Source organism: Crinia signifera, chromosome 1 (genome assembly GCF_055691185.1).
Source record: "Crinia signifera chromosome 1, ASM5569118v1, whole genome shotgun sequence".
In the NCBI taxonomy this organism is placed as follows: domain Eukaryota; kingdom Metazoa; phylum Chordata; class Amphibia; order Anura; family Myobatrachidae; genus Crinia; species Crinia signifera.
Window position 1 is genome coordinate 220,729,388 of NC_139217.1, and position 25,008 is coordinate 220,754,395.

General features: G+C 43.7%; 1 protein-coding gene across 6 annotated transcripts in view; it reads left to right on the forward strand.

The window, feature by feature from the left end:
• Window positions 1–25,008, forward strand: part of LOC146069168 (ras-related protein Rab-8A) — a 454,991-nt gene that overhangs the window by 36,790 nt on the left and 393,193 nt on the right. For all 6 annotated transcript variants that reach the window (XM_083179290.1, XM_083179286.1, XM_083179287.1 and 3 more), the window contains exon 2: window positions 8,465–8,525. In XM_083179290.1, coding sequence (XP_083035416.1) covers window positions 8,465–8,525 — 61 coding nt within the window. The remainder of the gene's footprint in view (window positions 1–8,464; window positions 8,526–25,008) is intronic.

Consider the following 25,008-nt stretch of genomic DNA (forward strand, 5'->3'; position numbering starts at 1 on the left):
ACAATAGAATAGCCATGGCTAGCCATGGCTAGCCATGACCAGAGGAGCAAAGATGAAACTTGCTCCTACTGTATGTCTATGTTAAGAAATACTTGTATAGTGTGTGGACCACACTACCTTTCGAAGTTCGAATGTTGTTCTCCTTGTCTTGTCTATGTATGTTCCCCCCCCCTTTCCTCCTTCCCGATGTTTCCACAGAAACCTGAACAGAGACTCCTGAAGATGAGACTTCACTCCAGTATGTCATATCTCAAACCCATCCACTCAGACACTCATGACTGAGCTAAAAATAGGATCCCTTAACGTTGGAGGTTTTCATTCACCGGCCAAGCGCCTTAAGGTATTGGTTTATTTACAGAAACAAGCCCTAGACATTGTTTGTCTCCAGGAGACACATTTACTACCACCAGAGGTACTGAAATTACAAATGATGAAATGGAGAATTCTAGCATCTGCCCCCTTTAACTCTAAGTCGAGAGGTATTGTCATATTAGTCACCAGATCCCTACTGGTTGAGGTCACTTCAGTCCAGGCGGACATTGAAGGTAGATACCTATTGGTGTCGGTCAAAATAGCTGGCAAGCTACACGTCATATGCTCCATCTACGCACCTAATACTTATACTAAATCTTTTTTTAAACACATTATCACTCTACTTACCCCACATATCTCCTCCCCCCTAATCTTATGCGGAGATTTCAACCTGACCGCACACCCTACCTTAGATCGCTCCAATATTTCCAATAAACACAGACACAATCCCAGAATAGGCATCCCATTTTTAATGAAAGCCCTACAGTTGACTGACGTATGGAGAGCCATGCATCCTACTCAGAGAGAGTATACGTGCCTTTCAGCAGCACACCATACTCTCTCGCGAATAGACTTTATCCTTATTTCATCCAAACTACTCCCCCGTATAAGTAAAGCCAAGATTCACCCTATTATTTTATCAGACCACGCTTTAGTACACATTTCCCTTCAAACATCCAAAGAATTATCCACGTATAGATCCTGGAGATTCCCTTCTCATCTCTCTACTTCACTGCCATTCCGTGCCCATTTGTCCAAAGCATGGGATGAATTTCATGCTGATCACCGAGAATGTTTGGCAACCAACCCAATATTATATTGGATGACTGCCAAGTCAGTTTTGCGGGGCACTGTCATGAGATTTGAGAAGAAACAGAAAAAACGATTATCAGATTCATACACATCAGCACAGAAGACATTAGAAGACACATACGCCACATACCTAAGAAACCCAACGCATACAAATAAATCCAGCTACTTCCAAGCTAAAACAATATTGGAAGACATATTACAATCTATGTCAGATAAAAACCAGTTCATCTCTAATTATAAATACCACAAACTAGGTAACAAGACAGGAAAACTGTTAACCACTATCTTAAACTCCACTCGCCCTCCAATGCTCGTCCACCACTTACAAACCCCAAATGGTGATCTCACCACCTCCAACTCCCAAATAACACGGGTCATGTCAGACTTCTATAGGGAAATTTATTCGAATCAACAAACTCAAATACATACTACAGACCCAGAGTACAATAGCCCCACTCCCCCTCCTACCACTGAACCGTGGGATAATTTAATTTACCCACAATTATCCGATGACCTAGCTCAGACGCTGATAACCCCTATAACTGAAATGGAAGTCCTCAAGGCAATAAAAGCACTGAAACCCGCGAAGGCCCCTGGACCAGACGGGTTCTCAGGAGATTTTTACACCATGTATAAAGATAGAATAACCCCCATCCTCACCTCAGTTTTCAATTATATACTGATCAACAAGACTACCCCCCCTTATTTCAACTCAGCAATCATAAAACTGATACCAAAACCGGGCAGAGACTTGACTCTCCCAGGGTCATATCGACCAATTTCATTATTAAACTGTGACGACAAATTACTTACAAAGATACTAGCCAACAGATTAAACCCGATCTTACCACATATAATACATTGCGATCAAACCGGATTTATTTTCGGACGGCACTCAGTCAGGAATGTTCGGAAAGTATTAGCAGTCACACAGAACTCGATCTCCCAACCAAATCCTCTCTCCCCAAAATGATTTTAGCAGTCGATGCCGAAAAGGCATTCGACATGGTGAAATGGACTCACCTGTTCTATACTATGTCAAAATTTGGAATACCCCAACAATTCATATACTTCCTCCAGACCCTATATACTACCCCAACATCCCAAATTGCATGCAATGGGTTTTTATCCCCGCCTTTTCCTATCCAAAGAGGAACACGACAGGGTTGCCCCCTTACCCCCCTCCTCTTCGCTGTAGCCATAGAGCCCGTTACCATTGCACTAAGATCTTCCCTGTCTTATACTGGCATACATATACACAGAGAGGAACTCAAATTAGCATTGTTTGCAGATGATCTATTATTATTTCTCTCCAACCCCCTGACATCTATCCCGGCTATAATGCAACTAATAGATTCCTTTGGCCCTATTTCTGGATACAAGATAAATATTAATAAAACAGAACTACTGCCCCTTACCCCACTGAACCAGGAATTGGCTACACATCCAACTATAACTCAATTCAAGTCACAACCAGAAAGCATCAAATACTTAGGTATAACCATCACCAAAAATCCATAGTCCATGTACAAAGCCAACTTTACACCATTAATAAATAAAATCTCAGCTCAACTGGAAACATGGTCAAAACTCCCAATATCCCTCCTAGGAAGAGCAGCCGTACTTAAAAGAAGCTATTTTACCAACTTCAAATGATCCCTACCATCATACCACCCTCTGATATACGATCACTAGAAAAATTAATGTCCAAATTCCTCTGGGGAGGAAAAAAACCTAGGATGTCCCTACAAAAACTGATGCGCCCCAAACTAAAAGGAGGTCTCAAAATTCCTAACTTTTTATTCTATACATGCTCCACCCATTTCAGATACATAACTGACTGGATGTTCAACAACTCCACATACACAGACATCAGTTTAGACGAGAACGTCTTCCATCCTTACTCCCCAAGCGCATTATTACACTCGCATATCTCAAAAATACCCCAACACATCCAAAATCATATCTTATTTAAAGGAACCTTCAATGCATGGAACACATTGAATAAGAAACTAAATAGGAATCCTCTTATCTCTCCTTACATCCCAATATGGGGAAACCCCAACTTCCCACCTTCATTACATAACCCACGTTACAAAGAGTGGAGTCTGAAAGGCCTGGACCTAGCCACCAAACTCTTTGATCCGGGTGGCACCCTCCTCTCCTTTCAATCCCTGCAAACCAGATATGATTTACAAAAAACACAATTCTTCATGTATCTACAAACGCGCCACTACGTGAGTTCAATATCCCCACTCATTCTAACACCCCCACACCCCGACCCTCTAGACCAAACATTTGCTCAGATATACCATACCAGTTTTAAAACTTCCTTCTTATATGATGTTTTGCTTGCCACGCTACCAGACAGATCCCTTGACTCCTTAAGCCATTCGTGGAGTAAAGATATTCCTGATGTGACCTCACCGGAGATACTACTATTACCCTACTCAAAATCCCTCAAGGCGTTACAATCCGCTTATCTCCAAGAGGTACATTTCAAAACTATACATCGCCTCTATATTGCTCCTGCCCAAAGCAAACACATGACCACTGAAGCCTCAGGAGAATGCAACAAGTGCAAAATGAGCAATGCAAAATTCTTGCACTGCATGTGGGCTTGCACTAAGGTGCTGAAATTTTGGCGCAAAGTTCTCCACTTCATAAACTCGCTTATAGGAACAAATCTACAGCCCGATCCACTAGCCTGTCTATGCCTTAACTTCCAAAACTGGCACATCGTTCCACCAACATCCAAATACACCCATCTATCATCCTGACCCTAGCAAAAAAAAACACACTTATTCATTGGACCTCAGCTACAACCCCAACAATATGTGAACTCAAAAGCAAATTATATCAATTACTACTGTTCGACAAACGTTCACTGATGCTCAACATGTATGACTCCACAACTTCATTCCTTAATAAATGGAAACCTTTCATCGATTCCCTGGGCATAACCCAAAGAAACCAAGTTATGACATCCATTGAGAATTAGAACGGCCTAGAACTAGGAAAAGCTCATCTATTTGACATACAGGAAATAGAAGTAGAATACCCCCCCCCCCTCCTCTCTTCCTTATCCTCCTCCCTCGTCTCGTCCAGTTATATTTAACTCTACTGTTGGTATTACAAAATTCATCCATATACTCATGACTCTGCTCGAAAACCGAGCATACACCCTGAAGTTACTTCAGATCAATAACAATCTTAGGTTTGCCACCGCTAACGGAATTAAGTGAAAACAAGATTATTTAAAATTCACCATCCGAGGACAAAAAATCTGCTCTACAAATATCAAGACAAGGACTACGACCATAATCCATCCAGATGAGATTGTTAATGAAAAGAGACATGTATATGCTATGTTATGTTACTTAGAATACCCTTTGCACGTGTCTGTTAATATCTGCATTGGTATTGTATTCAGTTTGAAAAAAAAAAAAAAAGAATTGAAAACCAATAAAAATTGTTACACCAAAAAAGTCTCCCATGATTATCACCTCTCCTTTTAATGCCATTTTATTGATGTCCTGCAATAGGCTCTTGTCAAGTTCCTCTTCCTGACCTGGTGGTCTGTAGATCACCCCTATACAAAAAATCGCCTTCTCCCCTGTTTCTATGGTCACCCAAAGGGCCTCAGTTTTTTCTTCAATACTTTGTATTAAGGTAGTCTTTATACTTTTTTTCACATATATTGCAACCCCTCCTCCAGTTCTTCCCATTCTGTCCTTCCTAAATAAAGTATATCCTGGTATAGCTATGTCCCAGTCATGATTTTCATTGCACCATGTCTCTGTAATAGCCACAATATCCAGTTCATCCCTTGTCATTATTGCAATTAGTTCTGGGATTTTATTTCCTAAGCTTCTAGCATTTGCACACATAGCTCTTAAAGTTGTGTTTGTGCTTCTCCTGCTGCTAGCTATGTTCATCTTTCTGCCTATATCTATTCGGTTTTGATTGGTATTATCTTTTGTTGCAGTGGATAGGCTTCCTGTTCCATTTTCCTGCTGAGACAATACCTCTAGGTTGGGGGAGCAGATTTCTTCATTTGGTTCACTGCCCCCCTCTGCTAGTTTAAATAGTTGCTTATGAAGCTTCCAAACTTCTCACTTAATATTCTCGTTCCCCTTGAAGATGGGTGCAGGCCATCACTTTTATATAAGGCTCTGTCTTGCCATCACTTTTATATAAGGCTCTGTCTTCTTATGGGGTACAGGGCGCCCGCCTCTGTGCGGAGGTTTTGAATTACTCACTTGTGAGATGTGGACCAATACTGGGTCCTTCTGTTACCCTTTTTGTTCCTTGCGGACATAAAGGTGTAGGTTACCAAGGTAACTTACTGTTACATAGTGTACCTTAAAGGTTCACGAGTGTAGATTGTCACTTAGGTGATAATTCTTATAAGTTGTTCCAGTTGGAACACAGTTATAAAAAGTTGTCATGTTTGACATGTTCTTAGGCCCTTAGACTTCCCAGGTTCTGTGGTCGCTAATGTGGTCTATGTACGTTGAATGTATGTTGGGTGTGCTGGATGAATCTCACCACGGTAAATATTACACATATTCCTCTCATATTGTTCTCCTTCGGTACAGTTCCCTTAACTGACTAGAGGGAGGGGAACAGAGGGGAGGAGCCAGTACACCCAGTGTAATGTTTTAAATGTGCCTGTCTCCTTCGGATAAGCTCTTTTCCCCATCGTTAAGAACGACTTCCCTGTATCCCATAAGAACTTTGAGAAAAGGATTTACCGGAAGGTGTTAAAATCCTATTTTCAGAGTAAAGAGTAAGTAATATGTATTTAGTCCTATTGTTTGAAAGAATTGTACCACAAATATACAATTAAACCTATAGATATCCTATTCATTCGGGATACACTTGCATATAAAGAGAAACCCAGTTTCCTCTATGATATACAGAACAGTACCATGACAATACGTTTTCTCCACATGAAGTAAATCCTCATGTGGTGTCCCTTAATTTATGTATTTAATATTTCTCTATACAATACATAATGATCAATTCATATATTTATTCTTATTTATATTTCTATCTTTAATCACTCGCATTATCTGGTTTAAGAGAATCACCCTCAAATGGGTATCCATATTAAGTTACTTAAGTCAGAGATATTCGGGTATGTAGTCCCCAATGGCCTATTGTAGATTAATTATTACATTATCATAATTATAATTGAAATACCAAAAGTCCCCTTTCATCGAAAAAATAAATGAAATTAATCCCAGCCCCCCATTTTTATATGTATCCATGACGGAATAGTTGCATTGTGGTTGGTAGTTGTCTTCCTCTGGGTTCCCGAGATGGAGAGAGGGAGGTCTGCAAACCCATACTGTCACATTGCAATATGGGTAGATCTCCTTCGCTCCACCCCTTTATGGGACCACCCAGGAATCCAACAAATATCCCACAGAATAGAATCCTTGTTACAGATAGCTCAAATCACCCTATGGACAAGAACTAAAATCAGTCCAGACACGTGAAGTCCAGGGCCTCATTAAGACCCTTAGGAATCAACGTGTCCAACTTAAATATCCATGCTGACTCCGCAGTGCACAATCTTCTGAACCTATCACCCCCCCTCTTAGTGGTTACAACGTGTTCCACTCCCATTATAGTAAGCCCACTAGGGTCACTCATATGTTTTTCTAAAAAGTGTCGAGGGACACTGTGATTCAATAGTTTCTTCAGAATGTTGTTCCGGTGCTCCCTAAACCTCATTTTGATTGACCTGGTGGTGCGCCCTACGTACTGGAGCTTGCAGTGGATTGGCATGATGACATGATCTGCTAAAAATTGCTATGACATGCTACCTTTGTACTGTACTTTCTTTGTATTTTTTATCTTCATTTTCAATAAACATTTCAAATATGTGTAATCTGTGTATTTACTGTGCCAGAGAGGGTTTCCTCAGCAAGTTCAGGGTTCTTAGGTGTAGAGCATGGGGCAGCCTGAGCCACAGTTATATTTCCGATGGACTCCCTCGGCAGCTCTTGGTCCACCGTGAATGCCAGCAGATCATAGTACCAGAGCCTGGGCACCTAAACTTGGTCCGTACCGGACCCTGATTTTTTGGATCCCTCTACCTTGTTCAGCTCCAATACTTGCCCGCACCTATTTAAGATTTGCCGTGGGGTAATAAGGGAGGCTGACCTTCACCAACTCCTCCAGCGCGACAGCTCTCTTCTGCCTGTTGGAATAGTCTCTTGATTTACTATTCCAGAGACAATTCTGATCTCTGTAGGCCTCAATTAATTCCTTCATAAACTCCACATTCTTCTCTGCAATTCTCGAAATGTCTGTTCAAAAATAAAACATAATGGACATTACTTTCATGATACACACAACAAATACATCAATAAAGCATTTGTTATAACAACTGTAAACTGTGGTTGAGTACTCACCAAAGGAAAAAGTGAAAGGAAGAGTGTGTATTCTGTTGTTTACGTCCACGTATTTCTCCAGAATGAAGATTATTTTGTGTTGCACGCATAGAAAACCTGTTGCTTGCGTGCAGAGAAAACTGTGATTGATTAATAGCGCTCGAATGTCCTGCCCATGCACGTGTTCAGTGGCACAAACAACATGCCTACAAGGAGCCATGTACTGCTCTCAGATCACAAAACTGTCTTTTGTCCCTGTATTTGAAAACCACTATAATGACTGGGTACGCATCAGCCGGCAGGGTGACTATGGACAGATACGGCAAACTGACACTAGTCGCGTACCCCATCTTTATAGCAGTTTGCCGTATCTGTCCATAGTCACCCTGCCGGCTGACTGAAGACTCTTTTCCCCATCTTTATAGCAGCCGGCATGGTGGCTAGGGTCAGATACGGCGACCTGCTGTAAAGATGGGGTGCATGTATAATATGATTTTCTTTAAATAAACATGGGGAGAGGTGAACGCTTCTTGTGCTGTAGGAGAGATCATGCAGCTATGGAACACCCACATGGGCGTTCCAGCTTTGGCAGTATAGTCGCAAGAACGGCCAGCATATCGATCGATTTTGTTCCGATATGGGCCCGTCCTGTCGGATGAAAATTAAACCGCACTGAACCTTCGACCGACCGAGTATGTACGGACAAGACTGTTTTTGGCCGTTTATCGATCGTACAGACTGAGTCGGGACAGCGTAAGCACCTATTCAATTGAACGGCCTTCCGACCCAGAACGGAAGAACGGCCCGACGATTGTATGTATGTGTACCCAGCTTTACTTGTAACTATCAAATGTGTTCATGTTTTTTTTTTATGCTAGGAATAAATATTGCCATTGTGCTGGGAATAAATATTGCCATTGTTTTCACTCTAGGTATTGACTTTAAAATCAGAACTATAGAATTAGATGGCAAAAGAATTAAACTACAGATATGGTAAGTAGTGACCTGTTCTAGCTTCTGTGTTTCTTGATTTGTTCCATGCATAGATCCTCGTGAGAATTTTAGTTGTTCCCCGAAATTAATTATTGTTCTGTGGTTTGCTCTGTCAAAGCTATTAGAACAGCACTAATGTCTATGTTTTTTTAAACTATATCTGCGTCAGAAATATTGTTTGCGGATGAGCAATAGGGCAGTATTCAATGAGAACAATTCTCCGTGTTTTATGGCGAATTTTAGCTTTTTTCGCGTTGGATGGAGAATTTTGGTCTCAAAGTGAACCACCCTATTCAATGTGATATTTTCGCCGTCTTTCGAAGTGATTTTCGCCATGTCTCTCCCTGTAGCAATTCTCCATCTTTTCATGGAGAAGTGGAATGTGAACTTTTAAAATAAAAATGTTTTTTTTTTTTTTTTTTTTTTTTTTGGTATTAGAAAATCAGGAATTTTATTCTGTGAAGGGGAATGCTATTTTTATTCATGTGCTTATAGCACAGGAATATATATATATTTTTTTTTTACACATAGCAGCCAGCAGGGGGCCGAGAGCCGCTGAGTAGATATTCATATATTCACTGCACCTGATCATTACATATGCACGATTGGGTGCAGTGAATACCCGGTCCCCCGTTGGCTCTTCCGGGGGGCAGCCTGTGCTGCCTGGCTCCCGGGGAGCCCACCTCCCCCCCACATATGTTCTGGGGCAGGCAGGGAGACTACCATCTCCCTGCCTACCGCCGTCCTCCGGTTCCCTGCAGCGTCACCTCATACGCCGGATTGGCTGAGACTCACCTCGCGGCGAGTCTCAGTCACATTGAATACTATCTAAAGTGCCGTGACGGAGAATCTCCAAACATGGAGAATCTCCGCAAAAACACAGCGAGTGCATGGCAAGAGAAAAAAAAACTCTTGCCATGCACAGAGAATATTGTCATTGAATACTGCCCATAGTGCTGCTAGTATGTGAATATTTTGTGGAGTGTATGAGGTCTCGCTTGTGAATTGTGGCAATGAGTATTAGTAGAAGACGTCACCTGCTTAGTGCGCATCTCAATATACGGACCAGTCCTTTCCAGTCACCGGAGGGGACCATAGGCTCCGGGATTATGAGCCTATGGAATTTTAAAGGGATCCTTAAAGAATTGCCTGAACCCCACTAGGGTATCCCCCTGCAGTGACACTGCACAGTCCATACCTTAAAAAATACTTTTTGACTTTCTATACAAACTGGAGTATCATCGTCATCAGATTCATACAGCAACTTCATAGCAGATTGTATAACTTTATTTTAATTTAAATTGTATTGATTCACATTTGACATCTACTGATTCTCATTGCCACAATTCACAAGCGAGGATCACACACCATACAAATTATTGCAGTGCTTATGTCCATCTGCAAATAATTCCTAAACCATAAGAGGGATTAGGACACCCTGTAGGCCTAGAAGTGCCCCATCCCTATTCACACACCTAGGTGAGTGTGTGTACTCCTATTTTCACAATAGCTATGTAACCTATTAGTGGTAAAATACATTTTGAAATGAACTGTATAGCTGCTAGCATAATAAGATGGCTGACTGCTATGTAGAGAAGTCTGGTTGATAGTCGAAAAATAAACATCCCTTATTTTTTTCTATTTATTTTTTTGAATCCTGAAATACAGTATGTAACATACGGACTTGCTTTAGAGTTGGATCAAACTGCTTGCACAGAGTTTTTTTCCTCTGGTCACCACATATGTATTTGTGTAAACTACTGCTGCTTTATATTTTCTTCTTCACTCTTCCATGGCAGCTAATACTCTGGTTTGTTATCCTAGATATGGGAGGAAGTTTCTCCCAAAAGACCTACCCACCTGGTGTATATATCTTATGGTGTGTACACACGGTGAGATTCCCTTGCTATTTGACTTAAGATGCAAGTGCTATGCAATCTTTGCTAACTCTGTACTATTTACATACAATTCATACAATCTGCATTAGATTTGCACTATATAGTCATTGCTGCCCTGTCTATCTGGGTTTCGATCTGTGCTGTCACAGGAGCGCTCATCGGGAGCGCAAGGTAAAAAACCCTGTGCGATCTGCTTGCGATTTTGACTATATAGTCAAATTCTAATGTCAAATCTCAGTGTGTACACAGCATTAGATTCTCTTATCCGTTGTTTTTTTTTTTCCTACGTCCTAGTAAGACTAGTTAGGAAAATTGGTTATTTTAGTTATACTAAAGGACTTTCCTTAGTATTGGTGCCCAGCAATGTGCCTCCTACAGGTGCAGTTTGTGACAGGGGGTGACATCCTCAGCATATCACTCAAATAAGCCATATGAACGGGGTGACTACAGTCACGATTCTAAGTTAATTGTCTAGATCACCTAAAAATAAAGCACAGATCACTCTATCACTCTGTTTGCAGTGAACATTGTATCCTATAAATTGAATACAGATGGGGACCCCCTTCCCCACCAACAGGGTCAGCACCTAAGCAAGGTAAGTCCTCATTAGATTGGTATGGAAATACCTAGTCATGTATACCCAAGGACATCGTCTGCGTGGGGAGTTGGCGGGGGAGACAGTAGGGTGTGGTATGCGTCCCCAACCGTCGAGAGTCATCCAGCACCCAGCCAGTATAGGGAAGTCTGTATGCTGATCGAGCCATGCTGCATATTGTGCAGGCCAACAGAAAATCATGGACTATGTGCATAGTCGGGGAAATAGCAGGTACATGCTACTCAATGTGACCCATATGTCTGTTTTGATCTGCTGGATCAGATGGACTATCGTCTATTGTGTTTCCAGTTTAAGGAATATTAAATACTGGCATATATTTAATCTGCAGTGTGCCTCTAGCAACAGTGTTTTCTAAATGGAGACCAGTAGATGTACAGCAAGGAATGGTATTCAGGAACCTGTACCTGTTCTAGTCAGCAGTCTAGCCATGTTTAGGAACTTATGGAGTGGATAAAGAAATAAATAATTTGTTTCTAAATTTTTAGGTTTACTGGGGTCTAAAAGATCTAGGTCTTAAACGAGCATTAATTATAAGTATTCTTCAGGTGACATTTGAGAGCATATGAGCCTGTTTAATATATAGCTTTTGGATAGCAGGTTGAGAAACATAAGTCTAGAAACTATAAAAATAAAGTTTGTTATATATGTTGTCTTATAGTAGATTAAATAAAAGGTAGTCTTTTTCCATAAATAAGAAAATGAAATAAATTATTCAAAGAGTGGTACAACATGTATAAATGGCAAGTCAATTTTGCTGGAGTTAAACGTATATATCCTGTGAAGGATGAGCAGGTTCTTAATTGGTTTGCAGTTCCCAGGGTGGATGTTACAGTTGCAGAATTAATGTTGTTGAGTTTTAGGAATCAATATCACTCTTATCCCAATAATAATTGAGTGAAATATTATATCTTGTATTGCCTGTGCCGTGGGATTCCTGGAGAAGGACTGGATGTCACCGCTTGCAGTTCACCTCCAGCGTCCTAGCCACCGGAGATATTCTCCAGGGACCCGCTTCAGCTGCTTACGGCTAGCGTTACGGGTCCGCCGGCGCATCACTCTGCACTCCAGGACCGCCGAATGAAAGGTAAAGCCAGGGTGGGAGGTCACTTGGCTGCTGGAGGGAGCACATTTCAGAGCTGGCTACTGCCAGTCTCTGTGGGCCTGTTTTAAAAGGAAGCGCCGTCATTAAAGATGCGTGGCGGCACGGGGGGGGGGGGCGCGTGGCTTAACTTCCTTCATGTCCTGCTCGCGCTGAGGCGTGGTGATGACGGAGGGGGCGGAGTCAGCGTTCCTCCTCTCTGCTGCCGAGAGTACACACGCGTCTGCGGAAGCTCCCTTCAGGAAAAGTTTAGGCCTGGGCTTCTCCAACTTCCTGCGCTTCGATCCACCACACCCTCCGACACTACAGTGTACTTTCAGTTTTTGCAGGGCTGCACTTATACAAATTGGGGGAATTTGGCTGTGGCTTCTCTCTTCCTATTCCCACTCAGGCCCCGCTATTCTGTAGGCTGTGGGTGGTGTTTGGAGTGCAGTACCTGACGTGTGAGTGTGTTTGTGCTGTCTGCTATAACATTATGGCAGGAAAGACTGCAGCATCAAAAGCTGCTTTAAAATTGTATGTCTGCAAACAATGCAAAGAACAATACACACAGCACATCAAGGGTATTTCTCTGTGTGCTAAGTGTTATGGGGAAATTCAGGCCCCTGTGGTTGTCCACCCACAATCACCTGCCCCCCTGACCCCGGCTGAGGCGGGGGACCCCTTACGGACTGTCGGTTGTTGGGAAAAGGCCCATTTCCTCTGTGTTGATCACAGACCCTGATTTAGATGACCCCCGATCTTGTAGATGGGGAATTTGTTTCTCCTTTGCAACAGGCTATGCAGGAGGTTGATGCAGCAGAATAAGTCTCTTGGGGTAGATGGGTTGATAAGGGCGGTCAAATCCACCTTAAATATAGCCGAGGATATTGTCCCGGAGCGTGTCTCCATTTTTGGAAGAGTGGTTAGGCAACCTTTGGTTTTCTTCGACTCTGAAGAGCTGGATAGGCCGTTATTGGCAGCCTGGAAATCTCTGGATAGGAAAGAGTCCAGGAGTAAATGGGAGAACACTCCTCCCCGGGTGTTTCGGTGTCATGTTTATCCAAATGCACCACCCTCCCAATACCGCGGAGGCTGTTTCCCTTAAGGAGGCTCCAGATAGGAGACTAGAGTCTACCCTCAAGTGTATTTACAGCACGGCAGGGGTCCTCTTATGTTCGGCCTTAGCCTCTTCTTGGGTGGCTAGGGCTATGGAAAAGTGGGCAGAAGAATTATCCCTTGGCAGCCGCAGACATTTCTGAATTGGGGGCAAGAGCCTCCGCTTATGCTGTCTTGGCCAGGCGCACAGTGTGGTTGCGCTCTTGACAGGCAGAGGCTGAGATCAAGAAGGCTGTGGAAGGCCTTACGTAATTACTTACGTAATTAGATAAGCTTATTTCCCATGCCATGGGGGGGGGGGTAAGTCCACCTTTTTGCCATCTTCCGCTCCAGTGCCGAAGAGACAGTTCCCGGGTCCGTCCTTTCGTTCCTTTCGAGGGTCCTTCTCATATAGAGGAAGATCTAGAGGAGCTTTCTCCTCCTTTCGTGGTCGCAGAGGTGGTAGAGCCGCTGCCTCAGCGCTACCCGTTACCAGAAAGCAGGACGCCAAGCCCACTGAAAAGGTGGTGGCATGACGGTCTTCCAGCTCACTTGAGGGATCCCAGAGTGGGCGCTCGCATACTACTTTTTTCAGAAAATTGGACACACGTTTGCAAGGACTCATAGGTTCTTCAAATTATCTCAAAGGGTTACCAACTAGAATTTGCTCATTTTCCCTCAGAGAGGTTTTTCACTACGGGACTTCCGCCAAAACAAGAATCCAGCACAGCTCTGTGCGCGGCCATTCAGAAACTCTTGGAGGCGGGAGTCATTATGCCTGTACCTGTAAGGCAGAGAGGCCAGGGGTATTACTATAGCCTTTTTGTTGTAACAAAACCAGACGGGCCAGTCAGGCCCATTCTGAATTTGAAGTATCTCAACGAATATGTCGTATACATCAAATTCAAAATGGAGTCCATTCGGACAGTGATTGCAGACTTAAAAACAAACGAGTTTCTCCAGTCTTTGGACATAAAAGAAGCCTATCTACATGTTCCAATTTGGGAATCCCACTAAAGGTTCCTCCGTTTTGCCGTAAAGGATCAGCATGATCAATTCAGGGCCCTTCCATTTGGCCTGTCCTCGGCGCCGAGAGTTTTTACCAAAATCATGGCCTGCATGGTGTCTGCTCTCCGCCTCCCAGGGAGACGTCATCGTCCCCTATTTGGAGTACTTGCTCCTAAAAGCCTCTTCCAGAGAAAAATTGCAGCAGGATGCTCTCTTGACTTGGCAGTTCCTTCTGAGGATGGGGTGGATCATCAACTTTTAAAAGTCTCAGCTTCTCCCTTCTCAAAGATAGATTTTTTTCGGACTGGTCTTCGACACGAGGCTGGAAAGAATTTTCTTACCTCTGGACAAGGTAGTGACCTTGCAGGGCGTTGAGACAGGTTCTTCAACCACCAAGGGTCTCAGCCCATCTGTGTACTCGACTACTAGGTCTTATGGTCACTGCCTTCTATGCTATTCGTTTCGGGCGTTTCCACACACGCTCTTTTCAGTGGTGTCTACTCGGCCAGTGGTCGGGGTCCCACCACACTATACACAAGAAGATTGGTCCTTTCCAGGGAGGCTTGTCGGTCCCTTTAGTGGTGGCTTTGTACACAAAACCTCCTTCAGGGGAGGAGCTTCAAGGTGTGTACGTGGACTATATTAACAACCGATGCCATCCTCCGGGGCTGGGGAGCAGTGACAGAAGGACAGGTGTTCCAAGGGCAGTGGTCCCCTCAGGAAACACATCTCCCAATGAACATTATGGAATTGAGGGCTTTTCAACTTGCTCTACTCTAAATCACACGATTTTCTGGTCGGAAAGTCGGTGCGCATCCAATCGGACAATGCCAAGGCAATATCTTACATCTCTCGCCAAGGGGGTACAAGAAGCTGATCGGTGATGAGGGAAGTCAGACCTATCCTAGAATGGGCGGAGGCTCATTCAGAGAATTTTTTTGCCATCTTTATTCCGGGGGGTGGACAACTGGGAGGCCGACTTTCTGAGTCGCCAGGACTTCCACCTCGGGGAATGGGCGCTACATCCGGAGGTCTTACAGTTTCTGGTTCAGAAATGGGGGATTCCTCAGAAAGACCTGATGGCGTCCCGACTGAACAACCAGGTCCCGCTTTATTGCTCCAGGTCCTGGGATCCAGTAGCGGTGGACACCCTCTCAATCAGGTGGGACTTTGCTCTAGCCTACCTGTTCCCACCATTTCCTTTGATTCCAAAGGTTCTCAAACAGGTGAAAAGAGGGTCAGGTTCTGTGATTCTGATTTGCCCCGGATTGGCCGAGGAGAGCCTGGTTTTCAGATCTCCGCATTCTGCTCTCTAGCCTCCCTAGCGACTTCCGCTCCATCCAGATCTCCTGCTTCAAGGTCCATTTGCTTACCCCAACTTGCCTCGGCTGCGTTTGACGGCCTGGCTGTTGAGGCAGACCTTCTAAAGCGTAGAGGGATACCACCTGTGGTTATTCCTACTATGATGAGTGCGCAAAAAAAATTGTGACATCTAAACATTATCACCGCATCTATGTCCGGTGGTTTGAATCTGAGAGGTGTCCAAAAGTTGTCCAGGTCTTAGGTCTGGCCAGACACTTAAAGGAGTACCTTACAGCTGCCACCTGCTTGTCCACGGGCCTCCCAGTTGCTAGTGCTGCATCACCTTTTCCTGGCAACTTTGTCTGGAGTAGCCATAGGTGGATAGTGTGGGTCCGTTGGGTAAGGATGTCCCCCTGGTGCGGTTATTATGAGGTTCCCAACGCGTTTCCCCGCCTCCTATTGTCGGGATCGGCGGCTTTCTCAAGGAAGGAAATGTCTAAAACAACCATTCCTCTAGAGCAGGGGTGTCACTCAAATTCATCGGGGGCCGCATCAGCAGTTTGGTCACCCTCAAAGGGCTGGTTGTATCTGTAGGTCCCCCAGTATAATTATAATACCATGACACCACAGGCTTCTCCCCCTGTATAATAATAATGCCATGACACCATAGACTGCTCCCCCTGTATAATATAATAAAAGTAATGCCTTGACACATAAATGATTATACAGGAGGAGCAGCCTGTGGTGTCATGGCATTATTATTATTATACACGGGGACACCTCAGGAAACAACAGATATATATATTTTTTTTATTGTGAGTGTGATCCTCATCCTCACTTACTGTTTCTCCGTCTGTCCTGCAGCTGCTGCGGCTTCCAGCTTTTCTTCACTGCTTGCTGCGGCCACACTGTCCCCGACTCCCGGTCCAGCTTCCCTGCCTGCTCCTACTTCTCTACAGACGCATGGGCGGGTGGCGTCATCGTCATTACGTCCCCACCCAGTGTCTGTCACTGCTGGGCATCAGAGGGAACAGGCGGCCGGGCCCTCCTCCACGTAGCCGTGGAGGCCGGCGGCCATGTTTCTGTAGCCGCATACATATGTGCCTACAGGAACATGGCTGCCGACAGTGGAGGAACAGGTAAGGCGTCCGCGGACGTGGACGCGGCCCGCAGCACTCCTGTTTTAGACACACTGCCCCTGCGTGCTATCTCTTCGCGCGGGCCGGATTTGGCCCGCGGGCCTTGTGTTTGACACCCGTGCTCTAGAGCATGCCTGGCCAACCTGTAGTTCTCCTGCTTTTGTGAAACCACACATACCAGCATGTCTTGCCACATTATAAAGCGTTCCCTAATATCATAACTTTGGTAAGGCATGCTGTGACTTGTAGTTTCACAATTGCAGGAGAGCCACAGGTTGACCAGGCCTGCTCTAGAGGCTGGAGCTTAATTTAGGATGTAAAGAATGTACATTTCTTTTACGACGGTGCATATTTCTACAATTGTGTTTTTTTGTTTGTTGTGTTTTTTAACCCATTGAGTGCCAAGTAAATTTGTCAAAATAGGTGTGAAAATTGCCAAGCAAACCTTTTTATTCATCATAATGACCTTTTGGTGCTTGTGTACTAGCACGGCGCCCACGATATTTGGTCGCATGCCATACACCCGATGCACTGCAATGCGATTTAAAAATTTTATAAGCCCCCTATACAATGTTTAATTGTATAAGCACCCTAATGGGGGCTTACAATGTTAAATGCACCCCCACGCCACCCCCAGTATGAACGTGAACCCGAAGCGTGGCGAGCGCAGCGGTACGCGTCCTACAACCTTTTCATACCCCTACTATCCACGTCGGCGTGGAGTTGATTTCATATAGTGTGGCGAGCGCAGCGACCACCGAGCCTGAAGTGTGGCGAGCGCACGTGTATTACTTTACATGTATTCCGCGTGCGCTCGCCACGCTACGGGTTCGGTGTCTCGCTGCGCTCGCCACACTATATAAAATCACACTCCATGCTGAAGTGGATAGTGGGGTATGAAGATGTCGTAGGACGCGTACCGCTTCGCTCGCCACGCTTCGGGTTCACGTTCATAGTGGGGGTGCATTTAACATTGTAAACCCCGATTAGGGTGTTTATACAATTTTTAAAATCGCATCGCAATGTATGCCATATAGAATGGTATACAATTTTAAATTGTATACCATCGGGTGCCAATCGCATACCATCGCATGCCTTATGGTCTGCGATGCGATGGGCGCTGTGATAGTACACAAGTACCAACCTTTTTTTTTTTACACTCCATTTTTTTTATTTGCTTTTCTGTAACTAATTAGAGCAACATCTGTGTTTTTAGCAGACCTTTTGAACATTTAACAGATGTTGGCACTGAAAGACTTTGGAGTTTTTGTGCACAGAAACTTTTATTACATTTTATTTTTAAGATGCCACAAGTGGTTTGCAGCACTGTACATATGACACACACAGTGGAAGAATACCTGCTACACCAAATTAACATTGCAGTCCCCGAAGAACTGAAACCAAGCTCCAGTAACAATCGGCACAACAGTTTTCCAAACACAGTACAGCTTAGATGAAGTGAATCAAACGGGTTGTCTGTGTACTACTAGGGGCGGTTTGCCCTTTAAAATTAATTATTATAAATGGCATTAAAAGGTGGGGTAATAATCATGGGATACTTTACCTGATGTTTACTGGGAGGTGTCTGTTGCAAGTTTCACTAGAAGTAGTGAGATTCTGAATACATTGCAAGGAGTATCCCTCCAGCCATATGTCTGTTTTGATCTGCTGGATCAGATGGACTATCGTCTATTGTGTTTCCAGTTTAAGGAATATTAAGTACTGGCATATATTTAATCTGCAGTGTGCCTCTAGCAACAGTGTTTTCTAAATGGAGACCAGTAGATGTACAGCAAGGAATGGTATTCAGGAACCTGTACCTGTTCTAGTCAGCAGTCTAGCCATGTTTAGGAACTTATGGAGTGGATAAAGAAATAAATAATTTGTTTCTAAATTTTTAGATTTACTGGGGTCTAAAAGATCTAGGTCTTAAACGAGCATTAATTATAAGTATTCTTCAGGTGACATTTGAGAGCATATGAGCCTGTTTAATATATAGCTTTTGGCTAGCACGTTTAGAAACATAAGTCTAGAAACTATAAAAATAAAGTTTGTTATATATGTTGTCTTATAGTAGATTAAATAAAAGGTAGTCTTTTTCCATAAATAAGAAAATGAAATAAATTATTCAAAGAGTGGTACAACATGTTTAAATGGCAAGTCAATTTTGCTGGAGTTAAACGTATATATCCTGTGAAGGATGAGCAGGTTCTTAATTGGTTTGCAGTTCCCAGGGTGGATGTTACAGTTGCAGAATTAATGTTGTTGAGTTTTAGGAATCAATATCACTCTTATCCCAATAATAATTGAGTGAAATATTATATCTTGTATTGCCTGTGCCGTGGGATTCCTGGAGAAGGACTGGACGTCACCGCTTGCAGTTCACCTCCAGCGTCCTAGCCACCGGAGATATTCTCCAGGGACCCGCTTCAGCTGCTTACGGCTAGCGTTACGGGTCCGCCGGCACATCACTCTGCACTCCAGGACCGCCGAATGAAAGGTAAAGCCAGGGTGGGAGGTCACTTGGCTGCTGGAGGGAGCACATTTCAGAGCTGGCTACTGCCAGTCTCTGTGGGCCTGTTTTAAAAGGAAGCGCCGTCATTAAAGATGCGTGGCGGCACGGGGGGGGCGCGTGGCTTAACTTCCTTCATGTCCTGCTCGCGCTGAGGCGTGGTGATGATGGAGGGGGCGGAGTCAGCGTTCCTCCTCTCTGCTGCCGGCGCCATCTTTACACACGCGTCTGCGGAAGCTCCCTTCAGGAAAAGTTTAGGCCTGGGCTTCTCCAACTTCCTGCGCTTCGATCCACCACACCCTCCGACACTACAGTGTACTTTCAGTTTTTGCAGGGCTGCACTTATACAAATTGGGGGAATTTGGCTGTGGCTTCTCTCTTCCTATTCCCACTCAGGCCCCGCTATTCTGTAGGCTGTGGGTGGTGTTTGGAGTGCAGTACCTGACGTGTGAGTGTGTTTGTGCTGTCTGCTATAACATTATGGCAGGAAAGACTGCAGCATCAAAAGCTGCTTTAAAATTGTATGTCTGCAAACAATGCAAAGAACAATACACACAGCACATCAAGGGTATTTCTCTGTGTGCTAAGTGTTATGGGGAAATTCAGGCCCCTGTGGTTGTCCACCCACAATCACCTGCCCCCCTGACCCCGGCTGAGGCGGGGGACCCCTTACGGACTGTCGGTTGTTGGGAAAAGGCCCATTTCCTCTGTGTTGATCACAGACCCTGATTTAGATGACCCCCGATCTTGTAGATGGGGAATTTGTTTCTCCTTTGCAACAGACTATGCAGGAGGTTGATGCAGCAGAATAAGTCTCTTGGGGTAGATGGGTTGATAAGGGCGGTCAAATCCACCTTAAATATAGCCGAGGATATTGTCCCGGAGCGTGTCTCCATTTTTGGAAGAGTGGTTAGGCAACCTTTGGTTTTCTTCGACTCTGAAGAGCTGGATAGGCCGGTATTGGCAGCCTGGAAATCTCCGGATAGGAAAGAGTCCAGGAGTAAATGGGAGAACACTCCTCCCCCGGGTGTTTCGGTGTCATGTTTATCCAAATGCACCACCCTCCCAATACCGCGGAGGCTGTTTCCCTTAAGGAGGCTCCAGATAGGAGACTAGAGTCTACCCTCAAGTGTATTTACAGCACGGCAGGGGTCCTCTTATGTTCGGCCTTAGCCTCTTCTTGGGTGGCTAGGGCTATGGAAAAGTGGGCAGAAGAATTATCCCTTGGCAGCCGCAGACATTTCTGAATTGGGGGCAAGAGCCTCCGCTTATGCTGTCTTGGCCAGGCGCACAGTGTGGTTGCGCTCTTGACAGGCAGAGGCTGAGATCAAGAAGGCTGTGGAAGGCCTTACGTAATTACTTACGTAATTAGATAAGCTTATTTCCCATGCCATGGGGGGGGGTAAGTCCACCTTTTTGCCATCTTCCGCTCCAGTGCCGAAGAGACAGTTCCCGGGTCCGTCCTTTCGTTCCTTTCGAGGGTCCTTCTCATATAGAGGAAGATCTAGAGGAGCTTTCTCCTCCTTTCGTGGTCGCAGAGGTGGTAGAGCCGCTGCCTCAGCGCTACCCGTTACCAGAAAGCAGGACGCCAAGCCCACTGAAAAGGTGGTGGCATGACGGTCTTCCAGCTCACTTGAGGGATCCCAGAGTGGGCGCTCGCATACTACTTTTTTCAGAAAATTGGACACACGTTTGCAAGGACTCATAGGTTCTTCAAATTATCTCAAAGGGTTACCAACTAGAATTTGCTCATTTTCCCTCAGAGAGGTTTTTCACTACGGGACTTCCGCCAAAACAAGAATCCAGCACAGCTCTGTGCGCGGCCATTCAGAAACTCTTGGAGGCGGGAGTCATTATGCCTGTACCTGTAAGGCAGAGAGGCCAGGGGTATTACTATAGCCTTTTTGTTGTAACAAAACCAGACGGGCCAGTCAGGCCCATTCTGAATTTGAAGTATCTCAACGAATATGTCGTATACATCAAATTCAAAATGGAGTCCATTCGGACAGTGATTGCAGACTTAAAAACAAACGAGTTTCTCCAGTCTTTGGACATAAAAGAAGCCTATCTACATGTTCCAATTTGGGAATCCCACTAAAGGTTCCTCCGTTTTGCCGTAAAGGATCAGCATGATCAATTCAGGGCCCTTCCATTTGGCCTGTCCTCGGCGCCGAGAGTTTTTACCAAAATCATGGCCTGCATGGTGTCTGCTCTCCGCCTCCCAGGGAGACGTCATCGTCCCCTATTTGGAGTACTTGCTCCTAAAAGCCTCTTCCAGAGAAAAATTGCAGCAGGATGCTCTCTTGACTTGGCAGTTCCTTCTGAGGATGGGGTGGATCATCAACTTTTAAAAGTCTCAGCTTCTCCCTTCTCAAAGATAGATTTTTTTCGGACTGGTCTTCGACACGAGGCTGGAAAGAATTTTCTTACAAGGAGAACAAGGAAAGAAAAGAATTTGTCCTGGTGTGGTGCACCAACAAGAAATTTTGTACATAAAACTTAGCTTTTATTTATTTATATTAGAAGAAAGCGAAAAATTATTAAAAAACAGATAGACAGACAAAAGACAATAAAGTGTGTTAAAAACTTAACACGTGCGGGCGTGTTGTGTGTGCTTAAACCGTACGTATGTATTATTCAACTGTCAGACAGGCTCCGTTTTAATTCAATCTGGGAATTTATAAGATTCCCTTGTACAGGCACAGTTATTGGAAGTATATTGGCTAAACAGCTCTATGATACTGTGTTCTTCAGTTCAGGTAACAATTGGCAACAATTTATACAGATTGTATTGTGTATCAATTAACCAAGATTGGTTACACTACAATAGGCTCTGTTCTACTGAAATGTCCTCAAGCCTGAGGATTGATTATACAATATTGGTCTGTGGCTTCACACAATCTAAGATAAATATTGGGGATTGGTAATTATATTTTATTCCCTCCTATTTCCATGAATCCTGCTCTCAGGCAGATATTTGTGTGCCAGACCTGTGGGAGACAGACTAACCAGTGTGTGGTCAGGTTACTGCAGCAGATATGAGTTCTCTGCTCATACCCTCCTGCCACAAATGGTTAGATTGTAATGTCCCCACTTAAATACAACCAATTACAGTATGCCTATGTGGTGATATACACAGACTGAGTATTGCAGTGTATAGGTTCTGCAATAGTCAGAGGCCAGAGTGGCTGTTGCTGTGTGAGCAATATGTGAAGCAGAGCACTATGCAGAATACTCTAAGTTCCCACTAGGTGCATACAAACAGTTAACGTTTCTGCTGGCACAGAGCCAGACTGATAACAGGTCACCTAGAGCCCTGAGAAGGGCTAGCGTTGGAGTAACTGTCACTGAGCAGTTCTCACTGCGTGCATACAGATAAAGAGTTTAAACAGTCTACGTTACTGCTGGCAGAGAGCCAGACTAATTACAGCTATTTCACGCAGAGCCCTGAGAAGGGCTAGCGTCAGAGCATCAGTCACTAAACAGTATAAAGATGAGGACACGGAGCACACAGCTAATTGCGCCCGCACGGCTAGAGTTGCCAAGCACGCGCTTTCGCTTATCAGCTTTGTCAAGGCAAGCCGTTCTGATGTACCTGGAAGGTTTAAATCAGTATGCAGTGACGGGGAATGGCCAATAGGATCTATCCTGCTGATAGTCCCTCCCCTTGTAAGTATTATGATTCGTGGAGCTTACCAACACCCCTCTTTGTCATAAGATTGGCAGATGGCTGATAGTAAAAACAGAGAGATACGCAAGGCAGGAGAAACTGTGTTATTATACACATTTTATCTCGCAAAGAATCAAGTCTAAGGAACACATTCTGATATATATTTGTTATTGACAGACATTACACCTAAATCTTGAACTAGAAGATCTTAGAGTTTATCTGCTTAAAACAAACTGTGATTGAACATCACATCACTATGGTTATACAGTATATGTGCATATTCCATGTTTTCACGTGGAGTATACTTCAAAAGAACATAATGTTGTTTGTATGTTGCCACTATCAATTAAGTGGTGTTAGGATCATCAGTTTGATATTAAATAAGGTTTATTTAATTTTGCGTATTTGCATTATTAAAGAGTGATCATATAAATATGATGCTACAAAAATGCATCATACTACTATGCAGAGACTGTGGAAGAAAGGGAATGTGAGATTATGTGTACATAATTACATGTTTTTTCACATGGAATATAGGTCAGCAATCATTGATTGGTTTGCGACCACTGTCGACATTGGTGTCGACAGTATGATAATAATATCATTAAGAGGCGTCCTTGTGTCATAAAGAGGTAATAATACAAATACTAAATCTTGAACTGGAAAGATCTTAGAGCTTATGGGCTAGGTCAAACTGTGATTGATCATAACTGAGGTTTTATGTGTGCATATTCCATGTTTTCATGGAGTATAAATCTAATATCCCGAATATCGTTTGTATGTTGCCACTGTCAATTAAGTGGCGTTAGGGTCGGCAGTTTGATATTGAATAAGTTTTATTTTATTTTGCGTCTTTGCATTATTGAAGAGTGATTTTATAATTGAGGTGCTACAGAAATGTATCATACTAACATGCAGAGACTGTGGAGGAACGAGAATGTGAGGTTATGTGTGTATATTTATGTGTTTTCTTCTAGAATATAGTTCGATAATCATTGATTGGTTTGTGATCACTGTCGACATTGGTGTCAACAGTTTAATAATAATTTCATTGTAAGGCATCCTTGTGTCATTAGGGGATGATAATACAAATACGAAGTGCTCCTGAGGTATAGTGTGTCAAAAGAAAGATACAGATGTGTGGGGGACAGTAAATGTCAAAAAATAAGGATGATAGTTGAATGTGGTATGTGTCCTCATATATACACATATGACGACTGGGGATGTGTGGATGTGCAAAAAAACACAAATGAAAGCCAAGTGAATACAAAAATGTGGCAAAGGTCAAAAGAGGGGAGGGGTGGAGGATAATTGGAGGGATGGGATTCAAGATCCCACGAGTGAGATGCTACGGTTTAAGCATCATGAGTGCAAACGTGAGTATGTAGTGACGGACCACGTCCTGTGTTTAATTATGAATGGATACAACAGTTGTTCTGAAACTCAGATTAGTTCATATACACAGTATGGTTTCATTGTTTACCGTATACTGATGTCGAGCGGATATTTGATCTCATCATGGTATCATGGGTTTGAAAAACCCTCAGGCATAGGTTTCTAGGTGTAAATTCTATATCAGCAAATCCAATGGTGTGTAATGGTCACGTTCATGATCTGAGTGTTACTTTTTATTTTTACTTTGCACTTTGTATCTTATAGTTTGTTCTTCTCTGTCTGATATTAACCAGATACTTGTACAGGTAGATACGGGGGTAAGGTGCTGTAATGTCCTCTCATAAATTGGAATGAGGAGAGGAGTAGGCAAGAGGGAAAAAGGGGCAAAAAAAGGGGGGGGGGGGCATATGACTCAAGGGAGAGAAAGGGCAAGACAAAGGTCAGGTAGGGTTGCACCACTGAAGGTTAAGCTGAATTATAGAAAGGGTGCAAAGCTATTCTCTTCATTCAGACCATTGGGTGTCATACTATCCAAAAGGAATATGAACTTAGTTTCCTGTTGCAGTAATGTTTTGTCCAGGTTGCCTTTCCTGATGCCCATGTTCACATGGAGCATACCATAGGCTTGTAGACCCTTGGAACTGCCTTGGTGATATTTTAAAAAATGTTTAGCAATGGGTGTCAGGATTTTCATATTTTGTTTGTCCCTTGTGGCATTCCGGATACTTGTCAAATGCTCCAAAATCCTCTGTTTAAGTGGTCTTTTT